Raw genomic sequence first — 16,089 nt, 5'->3', positions numbered from 1 at the left:
CATTGTTACACACACTATTTAAAGCAGGGGTGGGCAAACTTTTTGGCCCGAGGGCCACACCGGGGAATAGAAATTGTATGGTGGGCCCTGAATGCTCACAAAATTGGGGTTGGCGTGTGGGAGGGGGTGAGGGCTCTGGTGGGGGGGGGGGCTCTGGGGTGGGGCTGGGGATGAGAGGTTTGGGGCGTAGGAGGGTGCTCTGGGCTAGGATTGAGGGGTTTGGAGAGTGGGAGGGGGATCAGGGCTGGGGAGGGGTTGGGGTTTGGGGAGGGGCTCAGGGGTGCAGGCTCCGAGCAGCGCTTACCTCAAGCGGCTCCCGGAAACAGTGGCATGTACCTTCTCTGGCTCTTACGTGGAGGCGTGGCCAGGCGGCTCTGCACGCTGCCCCATCCGCAGGCATCCCCTGCAGCTCCCATTGGAGCGCCGGAGGGGGCCATTGGAGCATGTAAGAGCCGGAGTGGGGCCATGGAGCGGCTCCCAACCCTGCTCCCCGGCCGGAGCGCCAGAGCAGGGCTGAGCCACATGGTGCGGCCCCCGACCCAGCGCCCTGGCTGGAGCGGGGCCGAGCCGCATGGTGCGGCCCCTCACCCAGCGCCCCGGCTGGAGCACCAGAGTCAGGCCAAGCCATGTGGTGCGGCCCTGGACCCTGCTCCCCAGCAGGAGCTTGCGGGCCGGCTTAAAACGGCTCACGGGCTGGATCCGGCCTGCGGGCCATAGTTTGCCCACTCCTGATTTAAAGGGTCTTTAGGTCAGTGTATGAAAATTATAGTTGTATGTCTAAGAAGCTTTGAAGATTCCACGCAAAATGGTTTCTTGATTATTCAGATCTCGTCCCAGAATTCAGAAGAGTGTGCATAAGGGACTTGGCTGACTCCCCAGGCCACATCTCCAGCTCAAAAGGCTAACCTTCCAACTGATGCTGCTAAGCAGCATCTCAGAAGAGACAATGCAATGCTCAAGCTGCCCGTGGTGGACAGAGTTAGGGAGGTAGTGGTCCCATCCTCAATTGCCTGTGAATTTATAGCCTGCAAGTGTGGACCCCACAGTTTACACAGTACATATCAAAATATAAAAGGAAGGACAATAATTACAGTACACGTATTGAAGGCTGAGAGAAGAGGAACATTTATAGAGTCTAGAAAAGGGAATTCTCAGGAGAGCTATGAGCACAGTCTATAAATATCTTCTCTGTAACTATACACAATAGGAGTGGATCATTCACGTTCTCAGAAGACAGTTGGATGAGGAATAAGAGCCTGAAGCTAAGGAAGGAAATGGCTCGTTCTGGCTATAGGAATAAGAAGGCAGTGGGACAGACACCCACAAAGGAAGTGATTCATATCCACTCAGGGAGTTATATTATAGGCACCTCAGAACTATAGGGTGGTGAAAAAGCAGCAGGATCTACTTCTAGATCAGACACAGCCTCTGAAATATATCGGCCATCCTCTTTTACACCAAAAACAAATGACAGAGATGAAATCAGGCTTAGACAGACATTCTGTGCAAACAGCCTTCAGGGATAATAGTTTTTGATAGTCCCTTAAAAAACATCTTTTCATGTGCTGTAATATATATACTGCTTACTGTATTTTTCACTCCATGCATCTGATGAAGTGGGTTTTAGCCCACGAAAGCTTATGCCCAAATAAATGTCTTAGTCTCTAAGGTGCCACAAGGACTCCTCCTTGTTTTTAAAAAACAGAGCTGTCTTTTCCAAGCATGGACCAAATTCCTCCTTGGTGCAATTCAACTGATTTCATTTGGGTTACCCTAGGGATGAATTTAGTCCCATTTCTTTGTGTCATTTCACTTGAGCTTCAGTCACTAGATGGTGCTGATGGGAAGTGAATAAGAACAGTCTTTGTCATCTTGCTGCGAGGCACGCCCCTTTCTTGGCCCTCCTCAGAGGGGTTCTTGCTCCCATGCTCAAAACTGCCTCTGTCTGGTAAAAACCCACTTGTTACCCCACACTCCAGCATAATGAATGACTGAATCCTAATGCTAACACAGAGCTCTTTTCCTCCCAAATTGGGCACGTTTCACCAGAGAAGCCCAGCTCTACTGCCTGCTTATCTAACACCCTTGCTGCAGAGCCGAGCTTCCAAGGTTTACTGGTGGGGAGATGGAGATGGTGTAATTTAGCTCTGATTGGAGAGCCTTATTCATGGCCTTGCAAAAGACCATGAGCTCATCCTACACTTACCTGTGGCCTAGCGTCCTCAGACCCGAGGGCTTCAAATCCAGGCCACAAACAGGCTGGTGCAGAGTCTAAAGTGGACCACGTCTGAGCTAAGATAGGTATATTTGTTCTGCTGGAGATGGCGGCGCTGCAGGGTTCCTAGAGCCAATTCCATTCAAGAGCCCTAGCCTCAGTCTCTTCCATGCATTGTCTTTAGGGCTAGATTTTCTCATGCTTTGTTTCCAAGAGTCCGGCTGAGAAAGGACTTGCTTTTCGGAGGGTTGGGAAAGAGGCCCTATATAAGGAAGTGCTGCTTTGTGTGTGTCTGTGTAAGTGCATAGGACCATCTGTCTGTCCATGTGCCTTGTCTGTGCTTGCCTGTCTGCATGGACATATGGCCCCACCAGCATATTTTCGCTACTGTTTCTCCCTATTTCAACTCTGCCGATGGGAGCAAAAATATCCTAGGGGAGCTGCAGTCTGTTTGCCTGGGTCTGTCTCTGTGTATCTGCGTGCCTCCGTATCTGTCTCTCTGCCTGTCAGCATGTATGTCCATCTGTCTCTATTGGTGTGCCCGCCTATCTGCGATTCTCTCTCTGCAGGGAGAGCAGACATCCCTATGCAGCTGCTTTTCGGGGCTCCCCCGTGGCCCTCTCACACGTGGGGAGAGCCAGCCATTGTGTAGCCGATGGAGGGAGACCCCCTCAGATGCATGCTGCAGGGCCAGCCCAGGGACCCACCCCCTCTCCGCAGCGCCCGCCACCCCACGTCTTCAGCAAGAGTGGGGGAAGGGGCACTTTACCCCCGCTCCGGTGCACCCTGCGAGGTGTAGTTCTCTGGTGCGGCTCGGCCAATGGAGGGCCTCGAGACCCAACTACGTTCCCAGCATGCCGAGCGGCGGGCAGGGCGGACAGCCAATGGGAGGCAGGGGCGGGCAGTAGCCGGAGTATATAAGGAGCCGCCCCACGCGAGAGAGTAGCAGACACTTGAGCGATTGCAGTAGCTTTCTGGGCAGCGCCACTACCAGCACAGCAGGTACGGGGCGTGCCAGTCCGCGTGCAGCCCCCATTGTATGCACCCGGGGTGCTGCTGGAGGTGCACCATTGCACGTACCGGGGGCCGGAAGGGGGGCGTTGGCGGCAGCTGCTGTTTCTGCCTGTTGCATGCACGGGGGACCCTGGCGGAGATGCCCCACTGCAGGGGCTGCTCCCGTTGCATGAACGGTGGAGCCTCCTTTTTGTTCTGGTGGAGCCTCCTTTTTGTTGGGAGGTGGGGGCGGCTGCGCTACTGGGTGTAGCCGGCTCTTTGGGGGGGGGGGGGGGAGCTGTTTCTCTCCCTCCTCCCCCCCTCCCCCCGCGGAGCTATCTCCATGTGGCAGGGCTGGGCGGGGAACAGCCCAACCTTGCCGAGGGCAAAGCGCCCGGGGCAGGGATGGGCCGGAAACTGCCGCCCAGAGGCGCGGGCTGCGGGAGCGTCCCTCTCCTGTGAACTGGGCGGGGGGAGGGCGGTGCCGGGGGGGGCGGGGAGCCGCCGATCCGGGGGTGCTGCGTGGAGAGCCTCGGGTTCTAGCCTCTGTCCTGGGTGGGTCTCGGCTCCTCCCCGCGCGCTGCCCATTGTCCTCCGGCTCCGCAGTCTGGGGAGGGGCTCTACCGCCCGCCCTGCGCCGGAGATCGCGGGTGTGTCCGGCTGCAGCAGGGGGGGCTTAAGCCCCTCTCCCCACAGCACTGCTCCCTGCGCTAGGGGGGCGGCGAGCTCCGCCCCACTGCCCCCCGTGGAGCACCGCGGAGTCTTTGGGGTCCCTGTCTGGGCGGCTGCAGCCGCGGCTAATGGGAGGGAAGCTGGGCAGTGGGTTTTTATGCATTGATGGAGACACTAATCCTTACAACGGGTGTAAATGTTGGCTCGGCAGAGAGACATAAGCTGGGCTGGGGGAGCTAGGTGGCATTGCTCAGGCACTCCTGTCCTGTAGGAGCACTTGGCTGTAACCTAGGCTGTGAGGCTGAATGGAGAGCAGAGGACACTTGGCTGGGTCTCTAGATGTGTAGACTGGCAGGAGTGGTGGGTGATGGAAGGTTCTGCTTCTCTACCACGTAGGTTGGGGAAGAGGCAGGTATTGATAAAGGGGAGGATAATGCCGATCTGGCTCTGCTCCTGTCTCAGAGAACAGTGTAGTTCTTCACTATTAGGAGTAGATCTCTTTGTATTAGGCTCCTATCACTTCAAGCATAGGAGACAGGGCTCTGGTGCCCAACCCAAATCAGTTGGGGTGTCTCTTGTCCTAATCAGCCTCTTTTAAAATGAAACTCCCTTATGGGCTTTTCCTCCATCCATATTCTGACACGTGGCCTTGCTAGCTGTGCTGTCTCAAAGGCCCGTCCCTTATCACTGCTTGAAGTCTGAGCTGAATCCTGAGTGCTTTGCTAATATACAAGAAATCATCAGCCAGGCAGGTCATACTCTTACATCTGGTCACTCTCCCCAGAGGGTTCTGGCTGTGTAACTTGGCACATGCTACCTGGGATTTCCCTTGCAGGGATGGGTTGTAACTTGCTTATCTTACTCATTTAGCTAAAATGTGTGACAAACCAGACCTCTCTGAAGTTGAGAAATTTGACAAGAAGAAGCTGAAAAAGACCAACACGGAGGAGAAGAACACACTCCCTTCAAAGGAGAGTAAGTATCCAGTTCCCTCTTTCTGGAGGGGGAGGGTGGGCTGAGCAGTTAAGTGGTTCCTAAATCTTTGTATGCATGGACAACTTAATGGATGACCACCTCCTTACAGCAACATGTCATGAATTCCAGGTTCTCTGCTGGTGGCTTTAAGTTGGGTCTAGCGCTTCTGCCAGCGAGAAGTATGGCCTGGCAAGTATAAGAACTGTCTGAAGAAGCTGAATTGAAGTTTTTAGTTACTCTTGTGATGTGAGCCTCTGTCCAAATGGTCTGGTGTCCAGATAGAAGGGAAGAGGAAATCTGTTCTAAAGCAAGGGGACTGGCAGAACTGCCCAAAGCAAGGGGACTGGCAGAACTGCCCAAAGCCTGGTACTCCAAAACACGGGTCTCCTATTAGCATTTTGTTGTGACACAGACTTCCAATTCTGGCTGTGTAGGAGTGTCAAGTGGGAGCGGATGTGCTTGTGCTGATCTCATCACTGAGGAATCTGGCAGGCTGAGGCATTTTGGGTCTGGGTTTTGTTCCAATCAAAAAATATTGTGTTTGGTTTGTTTTTTTTTTAACTGCAGATAAGATCTGAGCCTCAGCAAGAGCTAGAATGACACAAACACCTCTGGCTGGGGGAAGTTGTTGGTATCTTAAAACACATTTTTAGTAGTAAGAGGGTTTCTAGCTCTTATTGCACTTTGCTGTTTTAAGCCTACCTGTTCAGGTCTTTCAGACATGTTTGCTGAGGTAACTGTACTGTGCTATGGTGGGGTCTTTTGAAATAACAAATACAATAGTGAGTACTGTAGGCAGCTGCCTAACTACATGCAAAGAACTGGTGCTTTAAGTTTGAGGCTGAATGGTCTAGACAAGTCACTTCACCTTTCTCCTTCCTATCTGCAGAATGGGATGGTACTTGTCCATCTCACTAGGTGTTAAGAATTCACTGAAGAGCAGTGAATTCTCAGGACTGACTCCTTTCCAATTTGACCTGGGCAGCAGCAATGTTCCTCTGTCATGGACACTCCATGAAAACTGGGTCTTAAAGCTTTCCATAGGAATAGTCCTCTTGTAAACATGTTCTGTTGTAGCACTGACTGTTGGTGGGGGGGATAGATATGGGGGGAGGGGAAGGACAACTCAAATCTCTAAAACTATGCAGCGCACACACACCTACCTACCTCAATGCTTGCCCAGGATTTGGATGCTCCTCAGCCTGACCTGTAAGGTGCTAGTGTATTGACTCACTGTCAAGGCTTGGCAGCTCTAGAGATGATAGCCATATATGGGGCTGTCTCTGCAGGTAGAGCAGCTATGCTGTATTGTCCCAACCCTTGAGGAAGGGGTTAGCATTACGGCAGAGAGGCTAATAGAACTCTCTTCTCTTTCAGCCATCGAGCAGGAGAAGGAATGCGTGAAGTCTTCATAGAGGGAGATGGCATGGCAGGAAGAGCCACCACTTAATTTTTTTGCTTTGAATTAAATCTGTCTTTTTTTTTTTTTTTTTAAATTACATCTACCTGTATAGAAAAATGCTGCAACTTCTAACCTTGTTGTCCCACTGTGCCAGCTGCTTTGGCAGGTGGAGGAATGAAGCATAGTCCTTTCAGAATCCATCAGTAGCCTGACCCAACCCCACCTTTTCTGCTTGGCCCCCTCCTGTTTACAGCACTGATCTTGCTCTAATGCAATGAGGGAGGAGAAGAGGGAAGCAGAGGGCTATGGGAGCTCCTGGGTACAGAGACCCCTTCTGCTATGTGGTGTGCGGGGAGAGGGGGGTGAAATTCTTCTGATTTGGCCTTTGGCCTACTGACCTGGGTCTGTCTGGCATATTTGCTCACAATGGTGTTTCTGCAGCCTCAGTCACAATTTTTTGTCTTCCTTGAAATAAAGTGAAAAGTTTATTATAAAAATAAAAAAAATATAATGATCTACTTAAGGACTCCAGGCTTCTTTCCTGGCTCTTCAGCTTGTTTTGCTGTTGACCTGTCAGGAGGCGTTGGTGCTGCAACTGAGCTTGGGCAGGAGATATGGTAGAGAAGTCTGCTCTCTGTTGCTTCCATGCTGGTGCTTCCCATCCCTGCCCTTGATGTTTTTGACTTGTAATGCTAGCCCACAACCATATTGAGGCTCCTTATGGTGCTTAAAGACAACTCAGTCAGTGTTAGTCACCCTCTGGGTAGGGCTGAGCTCCTGTTTCATGGGCTGAGAGAAACTTAAGGCTATGTAATACTCCTGCTCACAGGGTATTCTGCTGATGTTACTGAGGCTAGGTCTACACTACCTACCTGAATCGGCGGGTAGAAATCGACCTCTCGGGGATTGATTTATCGCGTCCCGTTGGGACGCAACAATCGATCCCCGAATCGATGGTCTTACTCCACCAGCGAAGGTGGGAGTAAGCGCCATCGACAGGAAGCCGCAGAGGTCAATTTTGCCACCGTCCCTACAGCGGGGTAAGTCGGCTGCAATACGTCGAATTCAGCTACGCTATTCGCGTAGCTGAATTTGCGTATCTTAAAGCGACCCCCCCCCCCTGTAGTGAAGACGTAGCCTGAGAAGCTTCCACAATGCTCAAAGGGAGAATGTGACCTTATCCAGTAACTAGTCTTGTAGGCCAGGCTTTAAATGGTTTGTGGAACGACATAACTAACTTTGGTTAGGAGTCAGATTATTTTAACCAACAGTGTTAGTGGCACATCCCCCTAGTGTGGATCCAGTTGCACTAGAATAAAAGTGCTAGCTAGGCTGCTGCTCTTGCATAGGAATGCAACAGTAGAGTTGGTATAGCTACTCAGCCCTCCACCTTGCTCCCCCCAGTGGGGTGGATGCAGTTATACAAGGCCTTAATGTAAATGGGATGCTCTTTACTGGTCACCCTACAAGCCAAATGACGCAGAGGTGGGAGGGGAATGGGACTAGGTCACTTCTCTCCCCCACCCCCAATCTGCAGCAGCTCCCAGTTTCTTTGTCCTTCTAACCCCATGAGCAGCAATGAAATACTGATGTTGCCATCTGCCTTCAGGGATAAACACCCCTGGCATCAAAAGGGGTGGGGGTCATCTTGCTGTTTTAGTATTTCATCTTGGTGCATTTGGGGGAAATGCTTGACACTACAGAGGCATATTGAACATCTTGATGTAAGTAGCTTCCCTAAGAAACTCAAAAGTACAGAATAAGCAGAAGTTGTGTCTACTTCCCACACAACTCTGTCAAAGACCTGCTATTCCAGTACTAGGCTTCTCTGCCAGTTTTGCTAACGGGTCCCAACTATGTGATGACTTTGCACATTAAGCCTCTGGATTTCCTCTTCCTACAAGCAGCCTGCTCTGAATCATCTGTCCCCAGTAGCCATTACTACTACAAGTGTTTGTAAAGTTACCTGGGTGCTGCTAGAGCATTTGCCAATAGAGAGCCAGGATACTGCTGAAACCACTGAACTTTCTGCTATTACTGAGGCTGGAATCAGGCACTTCTGGGTCCTGTTTGATGGGGTGGGCATCAGGGTTGGAATCTCTTGAGCCAAAAGCACAGGTGTTTAACAAAGCTGGAGTAGGCCAGCCTGGTCTATGCTCTGTGGAGTCTTATTGGTTGGTGCTCACAAGCTGGGTATCTGACATCTGTGCTCTAAAGACTGCTAACAATTGGCTCTTAAGAGCTGCACCAGTGCAGTAGATATCATTTAAAATTGTTCCCTAGCATGTGACCTTACAGCTGTTCTCTTGTGTGAAACAGCTAACCAATGGGAAGATTTGGGCCCATCTCCCGTGGCCTGGACATGGTAGAACCAGTACTGCTGTGTAGAAGGCTCATAACTCTGGGTGTCCTAGTGCAGATGGAGGGTTAAAACACTAGTAAAAAACTCATTCATGCTGACACTATGGACTAGAATATGCAGTAGTTGCCTACAGGGGTGTGCTGTTGAATGTGTAGCAAATTACCCTTCTTTTCCTGTGAGGTGGGAGAGGAGAAAGGGCAGAGAGCTCTTACCGAAAGAGTTCCTTACAGTCCTATCTCAATACCTATAAACTGATGGAATAAGGGGCTAAGGAGCAATGTATGCCTCCCTCAAAAGAAAACTCTTCCATCCAGCATAAATAAAAGACATAAGCACTGGACAGCTTCTGGCCTGTTCTCACTGTCTGATTAAGTAGTCCTAGAATGTCTTCCCTAATGCTTGCCTGGGGAAAAGGGGTGCCACTTGCTGAGACTTTCAGCAGCTGCTTTGTAGTCCTTATAAAACATTTGTGTTTTAAGAGTCCCCAGATGGTGGGGAAGCTCAAGCGCTAGCAGGGCTCTGGTATTGCCTGTCAGCGGGTGGTTTGACTCTTCCCAGACCATGTGTAGGACTGTTTAATTGCTGTGCCTCTACTGGCATTTACAAACCTCCCACTGTTGCAGCTCAACCAGCAGCAGAAACTGTGGTGGCTGTAACAGAGTGGAGGTTGGTGTTTTGCCACTGTTGCCTGGTGGAAAGTTCAGAGCAGGTCTATAAGTGTATGCTGGTGTTCCTATCCCTGTTACTAGTTGTGCAGCTGTGCCACTGGTTGCTACCAAGTGTGGGTGAACTTAAGGAGAAAAAGAAAAGCTAGTGCACACAAAGGGTGGGTGAAAAGAGGCACCTCTGCTCACCATGTAGGAATCATCTGAACAGAAGATCCTAGGATGCTCTTAATTACTGAGGTCACCTGCCAACCACAGATTATGGCTAAGGTGTAAGAAAGCCTAGTCAGCTGTATGGGAAAGCGGTTACCATGCTGCCCTAGTTCAGTAACTTGCTACCTAAACTGGCCTGTTGCTGGCTCCCACTCCAACGAAGCACATTTCTAAATAGGAAAGATGCTGCATAGCTGCTTCTAAACTTACCCTGTAGAACAGAGGTGGGCAAACTATAGCCTGCCAGCCACTCCTGGCCTGTCGGACCCTCCTGCCCAGCCCTTGAGCTCCTGGCCAGGGAGGCTAGCCCCTGGCCCCTCTCCTGCTGTTCCCCCCCTCCCCCCCTCGCAGCCTCAGATGGCTGTGCTGCCAGCGCTCGGGTGGGGGGGGGACTGCAAGCTCCTGCTGGGCAGCACAGCTGCAAGAGCTGCTGGCCTGCCCTGGTGCTCTAGACTGCGTGGCAGCGGGGCTGGCTTTGGCCGGGCAGTGCAGCTGTGAGTCCTGGTGCTCTGAGTGGCATGGTAAGGGGACAGGGAGCAGGGGGGTTGGAGGATAGGGGGCAGGAGGTCCTGGGGGGTGGACAGGGGGCAGTTGGATGGGGCAGAGGTTCTGGGGGTGGTGGTCAGGGGATGAGGAACGGGGGGGTTGGATAGGTGTGGGAGTCCCAGGGGACCTGTCGGGAGTGGGGGTGTGGATAGGGGTTGGGGCAGCTAGGGAGCAGGGGAGTTGGACAGGGGATGGGGTCCTGGGGGGGCAGTTAGGGGTGGAGGGGTCGGTCAGGGAACAAGGAGCAGGGGGGGCTCTGAGGGGGGCAGGAAGTGGGAGGGGGCTAGGCTGTTTGGGGAGGCACAGCCTTCCCTACCTGGCCCTCCATACAGTTTTGGAAGCCCGATGTGGTCCTCAGGCCAAAAAGTTTGCTCACCGCTGCTGTAGAAGCAGTGTTGAAAGACCTGAAGGTGAGTGGGTGGAAGGGGTTCACAGAGATTCCTGAGTTGGCATGGTTCCTCTTCAAGCACCTTTCAGTGTATCATTTGCCTGATCTACCCCCAGTCAACATAACTCCCGCGGTCCATGATCCACTATGGCCTCAGAGGCAAATAACTTTCAAACTCAGGAAATGAGCCCTGGTTCAGAAACTGTTGGTGTTGCGAGCTTCTAAGTCAACAAAAGGGTGTTAATGCAGCAGGAAACTTAGTCTTGCTAATCAGACCACTTACATCCATTTCACACAAGTGCTTGTACCTCTTAAGAGTGCAGGTGTATATCCCAGGCACAAAGAACAGACACTGGAGCTTCCACAGCAGAACGAGATCTTGGTGACCCTAGAGTCACCCCAACCAGAAATAACCACAAAAATTGAGTCCTGGAAGCACTGCCAAGATGGATGTGTAAAACAGGCCTTGGGATGTGCCCAATAGCTAATGGCAATGCTCCAAATGCTCCAGTCAGGATGCACAAACCTCAAAAACTCTTAGCCAGCATTTCAGGGGGCTAGGGTTGAAAGAACAACTCTGAAAACACAGCAATGTAAACATAAATAGGTAAATATTCAACGGGATTTCCCATCCCTTCCTTAGTTTGCTACAATGTAGCTGGCACTAATTCCTTAGCAACTTTATTTAGAAGGGAGAGATCCTTATATACACAAAAACTGCATGTTTGCATCTGTTCTTGCTCCCCTGCTGCAATCCAGAGAATTAAAATAAGTGAGGGTTAAAGATTGCAATGTCAGGGATGCATTAAATGTGCATCTCCTGGGCCATTAGTCACAATTAGGGCTGAGATTCATAGCCATTGCAGGTTTGATTTGCTGTTGCATTGACAGGATGTGCTTAGTCGGGGGAGGTGTTGTCTATGTATCATCAAGGACAGTGTGTAGTCAGAACAGGTGATATCAAGTAATGTGATTGGCTGCTTTTGAACACTGACACACCAATCAGGCAGGGATTGGCTGGTCACGATTTTCATTTTGATTTCACTTGGGATACCATGGGCAAAAAGAAGCCCGGTGCCAGCTGGGAGTTGTGAGTCTACTCCTGCACAGTTTGCAAAGCCGCGGACAGCACAGTGTGTGGCAACTCCACATTGCAGCCATGTAGAAATCAGGTACATTGAGGCTCAGCTTTGCACAGTCCTGGCCATGGAGACTGCAGAGAGCCATGAGCTGCTGTTGATGCCACAGAGCTAACATTCTTGTATTGATTCTGTGTGCATTCGGGGCGGGGTGTCCTAGGTTTCTGTCCCTATGTGGCCTGGCTGCTTAAAGCCAGTCATCCCCTTTTGACACCAAAGTGCATGCCAATCACCATTCACTTTAACCTTCCCTTTCTAGGAAGGTGAGCAAGAAAGTGGTGGCTTTTCTGCTCCTCATTGATGTCCAGGTGCATCTGCAGTAGAGGACCACCAAAGAAAGGCCTGAACCTGGGCTCACCAACCAAGAAAGGTTTGAACCTGGGCTGGAATCTTCCTTTGTAGCTGTGACCATTCTGGTTGGGGTCATGAATAATCTCCTGTTGGCATTAGTTTGGGTTCCTTTTGGTGATGCTGGATCTCTCTGCGACTTTGGTCGCTACTAACCAGGGGTGGTTGTCATATATCTGTGCTACCAGATCCTGTAGGAAGAGACAAACTTCTTTTAAAATAAGACTCACTCACTGTTTTTCAGCCGTAGCTTTAAAATAGAGTAAACCTCCATTGTTGTTGGCTACCACATTAGCATCAATTCACTTCATATCTACTGTGTAGCTTTTCTCCTGCACATTTAGATGCTCTGTGATTTGGCAAAAATAGGAAGTGTTAAGCAGACAGAACTATGCTTTGCCTCAGAAAAGAGAATCATAGGCCCAGCTTTAACTCCATTAAACTCTAGTACTGGCCACGGTCGGAGACAGGATACTGGGCTAGATGGACCACTGGTTTGACCCAGTTTGGCCGTTCTTATGTCTTAAAGGTCAGAAACATTGTTACTGGTTCAGAACTTAAATCTCCTACAAACGGAGGCTTTGCAGAAAGCATCCATACCCCATCTGTCTGATTCGTTAATACATATTTATCACAAACCCCTGCCAGCTCGGGACCCCAGCACCCTGCCTTGCTGAGCCAGACACTCCTGTCTGCTCCAACAAAGACCCAGGGTCTGAATTACTTGCCCCAAAGCTGCAGGTTTACCTGAAAGCAGCTTACAGAAGTGTTACTGCCTTTAACACTCAGATGCCCAACTCCCAATGGGGTCTAAACCCAAATAAATCCGTTTTACCCTGTATAAAGCTTATACTGGGTAAACTCATAAATTGTTTGCCCTCTATAACACTGATAGAGAGATATGCACAATTGTTTGCTCCCCCAGGTATTAATACATACTCTGAGTTAAATAATAAGTAAAAAGTGATTTTATTAAATACAGAAAGTAGGATTTAAGTGGTTCCAAGTAGTAACAGACAGAACAAAGTAAGTCACCAAGCAAAATAAAATAAAATGTGCAAATCTATGTCTAATCAAACTGAATACAGGTAAGATCTTCACCAGTTCCAGAATGCTCCCTTTTACAGACTAACCTCCTTTTAGCCTGGGTCCAGCAATCACTCACACCCCTTGCAGTCACTGCCCTTTGTTCCAGTTTCTTCCAAGTATCCTGGGGGGTGGAGATGCTCTCTCTTTAGCCAGCTGAAGACCAAAATGGAGGGGTCTCCCAGGGGTTTAAATAGACTTTCTCTTGTGGGTGGAGACCCCCTCCTCACCCCTATGCAAAGTCCAGCTCCAAGATGGAGTTTAGGAGTCACCTGGGCAAGTCACATGTCCATGCATGACTCCCAGTTTTTACAGGTAGCATCCGTTGTTTACATGCTACCTTGAACGTCCTCAAGTAGACTTCTTATGTGGATTGGAGCATTCCAAGATCCATTGTCCTTTAAGTGTTTCTTGATTAGGTATTTAATTTCAACATTCCTTTCTCCAGGAACTGACCAAATGCTCTACTAAGGTTATTTAGAAATCAAGCCAGTACACAGCCAACATTCATAACTTCGAATACAAAAATGATACATGCATACAAATAGGATTAATACATTCAGTAGATCCTAACCTTTGAGCTATGTTACATGGCATATGTAGCATAAAACACATTCTAAGCATATTTCCATAAAGCCTTATGGGAGGTACCATCACACACGTTCCCTAATTCCAAAGAGAAAGCAAGACTTTGTCACCAGTCTCCAGACCGCTTGCCAGAGCCCCTCAATCCTGACCTGCAGCCCTTCTTGTCATCTGTGTCCTGGGCTCCACATACAGCTCTGGAGATGCCCTGTAAGCCTGACTGGCTATTCCAGGCCTGAACCACTCCTGAATAGACATTGTTAGTCATGCCACACTGGGGGACTTGAATGGTAAGGTAGGGTTACCATACGTCCGGTTTTTCCCGGACATGTCCGGCTTTTTGGTAATCAAACCCCCGTCCGGGGGGGATTGCTAAAAAGCCGAACATGTCCGGGAAAAATGCCGGCCGGGCACTTCCCCTCCCGCGGTGGCTCTGCTCCTCCCCTGACTCTTCGGCTCTATTTAAGAGCCGAGCTGCCTGAGCGCTACCGGCTTCGGGCAGCCCCCATGCCTCCGGACCCTGAGCCGCCAGCCGGGCACTTCCCATCCCGGGCTCCGGGGGCGCAGGGTCCGGAGGTTTGGGGGCTGCCTGAAGCCGGTAGCGCTCGGGCAGCTCGGCGCTTACAGAGCCCAGGAGTTCAGGGAGCACAGCAACAGCCGCCGGAGCCCGGGAGGGGAAGTGCCCGGCGGGTGCGCAGGGTCCGGAGGCATGGGGGCTGCCCGAAGCCCGAGCGCTACCGGCTTCACGGTTTGCCGGGCAGCCTCCAGACCCTGCGCCCCCGGCTGGGCACTTCCCCTCCCGGGCTCCAGCTGTGCTGGGGAAGCGCCGGCCGGGGGCGCAGGGTCTGGGGGCTGCCCGGCAAACCGTGAAGCCGATAGTGCTCGGGCAGCCCTTTTCGCGTGGCTGGGAGTGGGAGGGAGGAGGGGGTGGGGAAGGGGTGGGGTTGGGGCGGGGCTGGGGGTGGGAAATGGGCAGGGCCAGGGCCCCGTGGAGGGTCCTCTTTTTTTATTTGTTAAATATGGTAACCCTAGGTAAGGACCAAATTCGGACCTAAGTTAAGAGATTGCAGCCTCCAGTAAAGCTGCACCTGTTTGACCATGGTCTGAATTTGACCCTCAGTCTCTGTGAGTCACCAGGAGCTTCGTATTGTTTCACTGTGACCCCTGGCACTGCCCCCAGGCCGGGGAAGGCAGATCTCTGAGTGCACAAGGGAGTGCATGTAACCCTTCTGCCTTTGGAGGGCTCAACAGAGCAATGATACTGTGTTTTTTTACCGCCCAGGATTACAAAGTCCTTTACATGCTAGAGTCAGATCCTCAGCTGCTGTCAATCAGCATAGCCCTGTTGAAGTCAACGGAGCTACTCCAGACAAGGGTCTGGGCCCATGACTTTAGCATGACCTTTGTGAGATCTGTAAATAGTGTCATCCCCATACTACGGATGGGGAGATAGGCAGAGAACTTCAAGGAGCTTGCTCAAGGTCACAGGGAGGCTGGCAGAGCTCCTCACCTTCCTAACCACTAGGCCATCTTTCCTCCCGCAGCAATTCCCCTATGTGGAATGGCTCCAGTTTAATGCAGGAGGGGAACCCGCACCCTCTCTGGATTTGCTGTTGCTACTGTGCAAACCACCTCTGCTGACCAGGGCTCTGGAGGCACCGAAGGTTTTGCGCATGCTTTGAAGACCTCGCAAAAGAGGAAGTGAGCAAAGGAAGCATGAGACCCAGAAACCGCTGCTCTTAATAAAACTTCCCCCTCACCCTTCATTGCACAAGTGAGTCAAAGTTGTGCTTTACCTTTCTGGGGAGGCCAGATTGCTGGTTCTCTTCTACCAACTCAAAGTGAACTGCCACTTGGGAGGAGGGGAGGACACATGGAAACCCACATGGCTGGCCAGGTTGATTCCCCCCTCTTACATAGGGACCCACATCCTCTTGAAGGCAGAGCAATGAAGCAGGTTGTCCATTCCATATCAGTCAACATCAGGCCAGAGTCATTGGTTCCTAAGCCTGGGGGTTATCCCAGGGCCTCCAGTCCTGGTGATGGAGCTCTGTTAGGGGAATCGGGCTAGGGCTGGAGGCACCATATCTTACGTCACATCACACGTCTGCACTTATCTTGCATCAGAGATAGCATCAGCCATAGGACGAGGGGGATGCATTTATGATGAAGGCCCCGTCTATGCTGCTTTTATCACCAAGTCAGAGGACCCAGTAATAACACAGATTACTAACTGCGTCTCCATAACCTTGGGTTGTCCAGGCTTTTAACCTGATCACTGGGACTCCACTAGGTGCCATCTACACTACATCTATAGCTGTGCTCCAGCTGGGTCGGGAGACAACTGTGTGATAAGCAAGTCCCCTGCCTCAGTTAGAATTGCAGTGCTGATGGGGCCTGAAACAGCCATGTGTCTCTGGTTATGTCGGGGAGCTTCATTCAGCTACACATATACCAATAAACTCGTTCACCGGGCGACAGGCTGAGGCAGGGGGTGGGT

General features: G+C 51.1%; 1 protein-coding gene across 2 annotated transcripts; it reads left to right on the top strand.

The window, feature by feature from the left end:
• Nucleotides 1-3,155: 3,155 nt before the first annotated feature.
• Nucleotides 3,156-6,775, top strand: LOC135883638 (thymosin beta-15A homolog). Of its 2 annotated transcripts, none has more exons than XM_065410863.1 (3): nucleotides 3,156-3,217; nucleotides 4,751-4,855; nucleotides 6,233-6,775. In XM_065410863.1, the coding sequence occupies exons 2-3, from the start codon at nucleotides 4,756-4,758 to the stop codon at nucleotides 6,268-6,270; spliced, it is 138 nt and encodes a 45-aa protein (XP_065266935.1). In that variant the 5' UTR covers nucleotides 3,156-3,217; nucleotides 4,751-4,755; the 3' UTR covers nucleotides 6,271-6,775. The 2 variants fall into 2 exon arrangements, with proteins under 2 accessions (XP_065266935.1, XP_065266936.1); XM_065410864.1 differs by lacking the exon at nucleotides 3,156-3,217 and adding an exon at nucleotides 3,707-3,763.
• Nucleotides 6,776-16,089: the final 9,314 nt, after the last annotated feature.

Source organism: Emys orbicularis, chromosome 9 (assembly GCF_028017835.1).
Source record: "Emys orbicularis isolate rEmyOrb1 chromosome 9, rEmyOrb1.hap1, whole genome shotgun sequence".
Taxonomy (NCBI): domain Eukaryota; kingdom Metazoa; phylum Chordata; order Testudines; family Emydidae; genus Emys; species Emys orbicularis.
This window is presented reverse-complemented; position numbering and strand designations above follow the sequence as displayed.

What these genes read in the sequence shown, in the direction of transcription:
- LOC135883638 (XM_065410863.1), top strand. Translation starts at nt 4,756, where the DNA reads ATGTGTGACAAACCAGACCTCTCTGAAGTTGAGAAATTTGACAAGAAG. An exon ending in CACACTCCCTTCAAAGGAGA is followed by an intron (nt 4,856 to 6,232) that starts GTAAGTATCCAG and finishes CTTCTCTTTCAG; the next exon opens with CCATCGAGCAGGAGAAGGAA.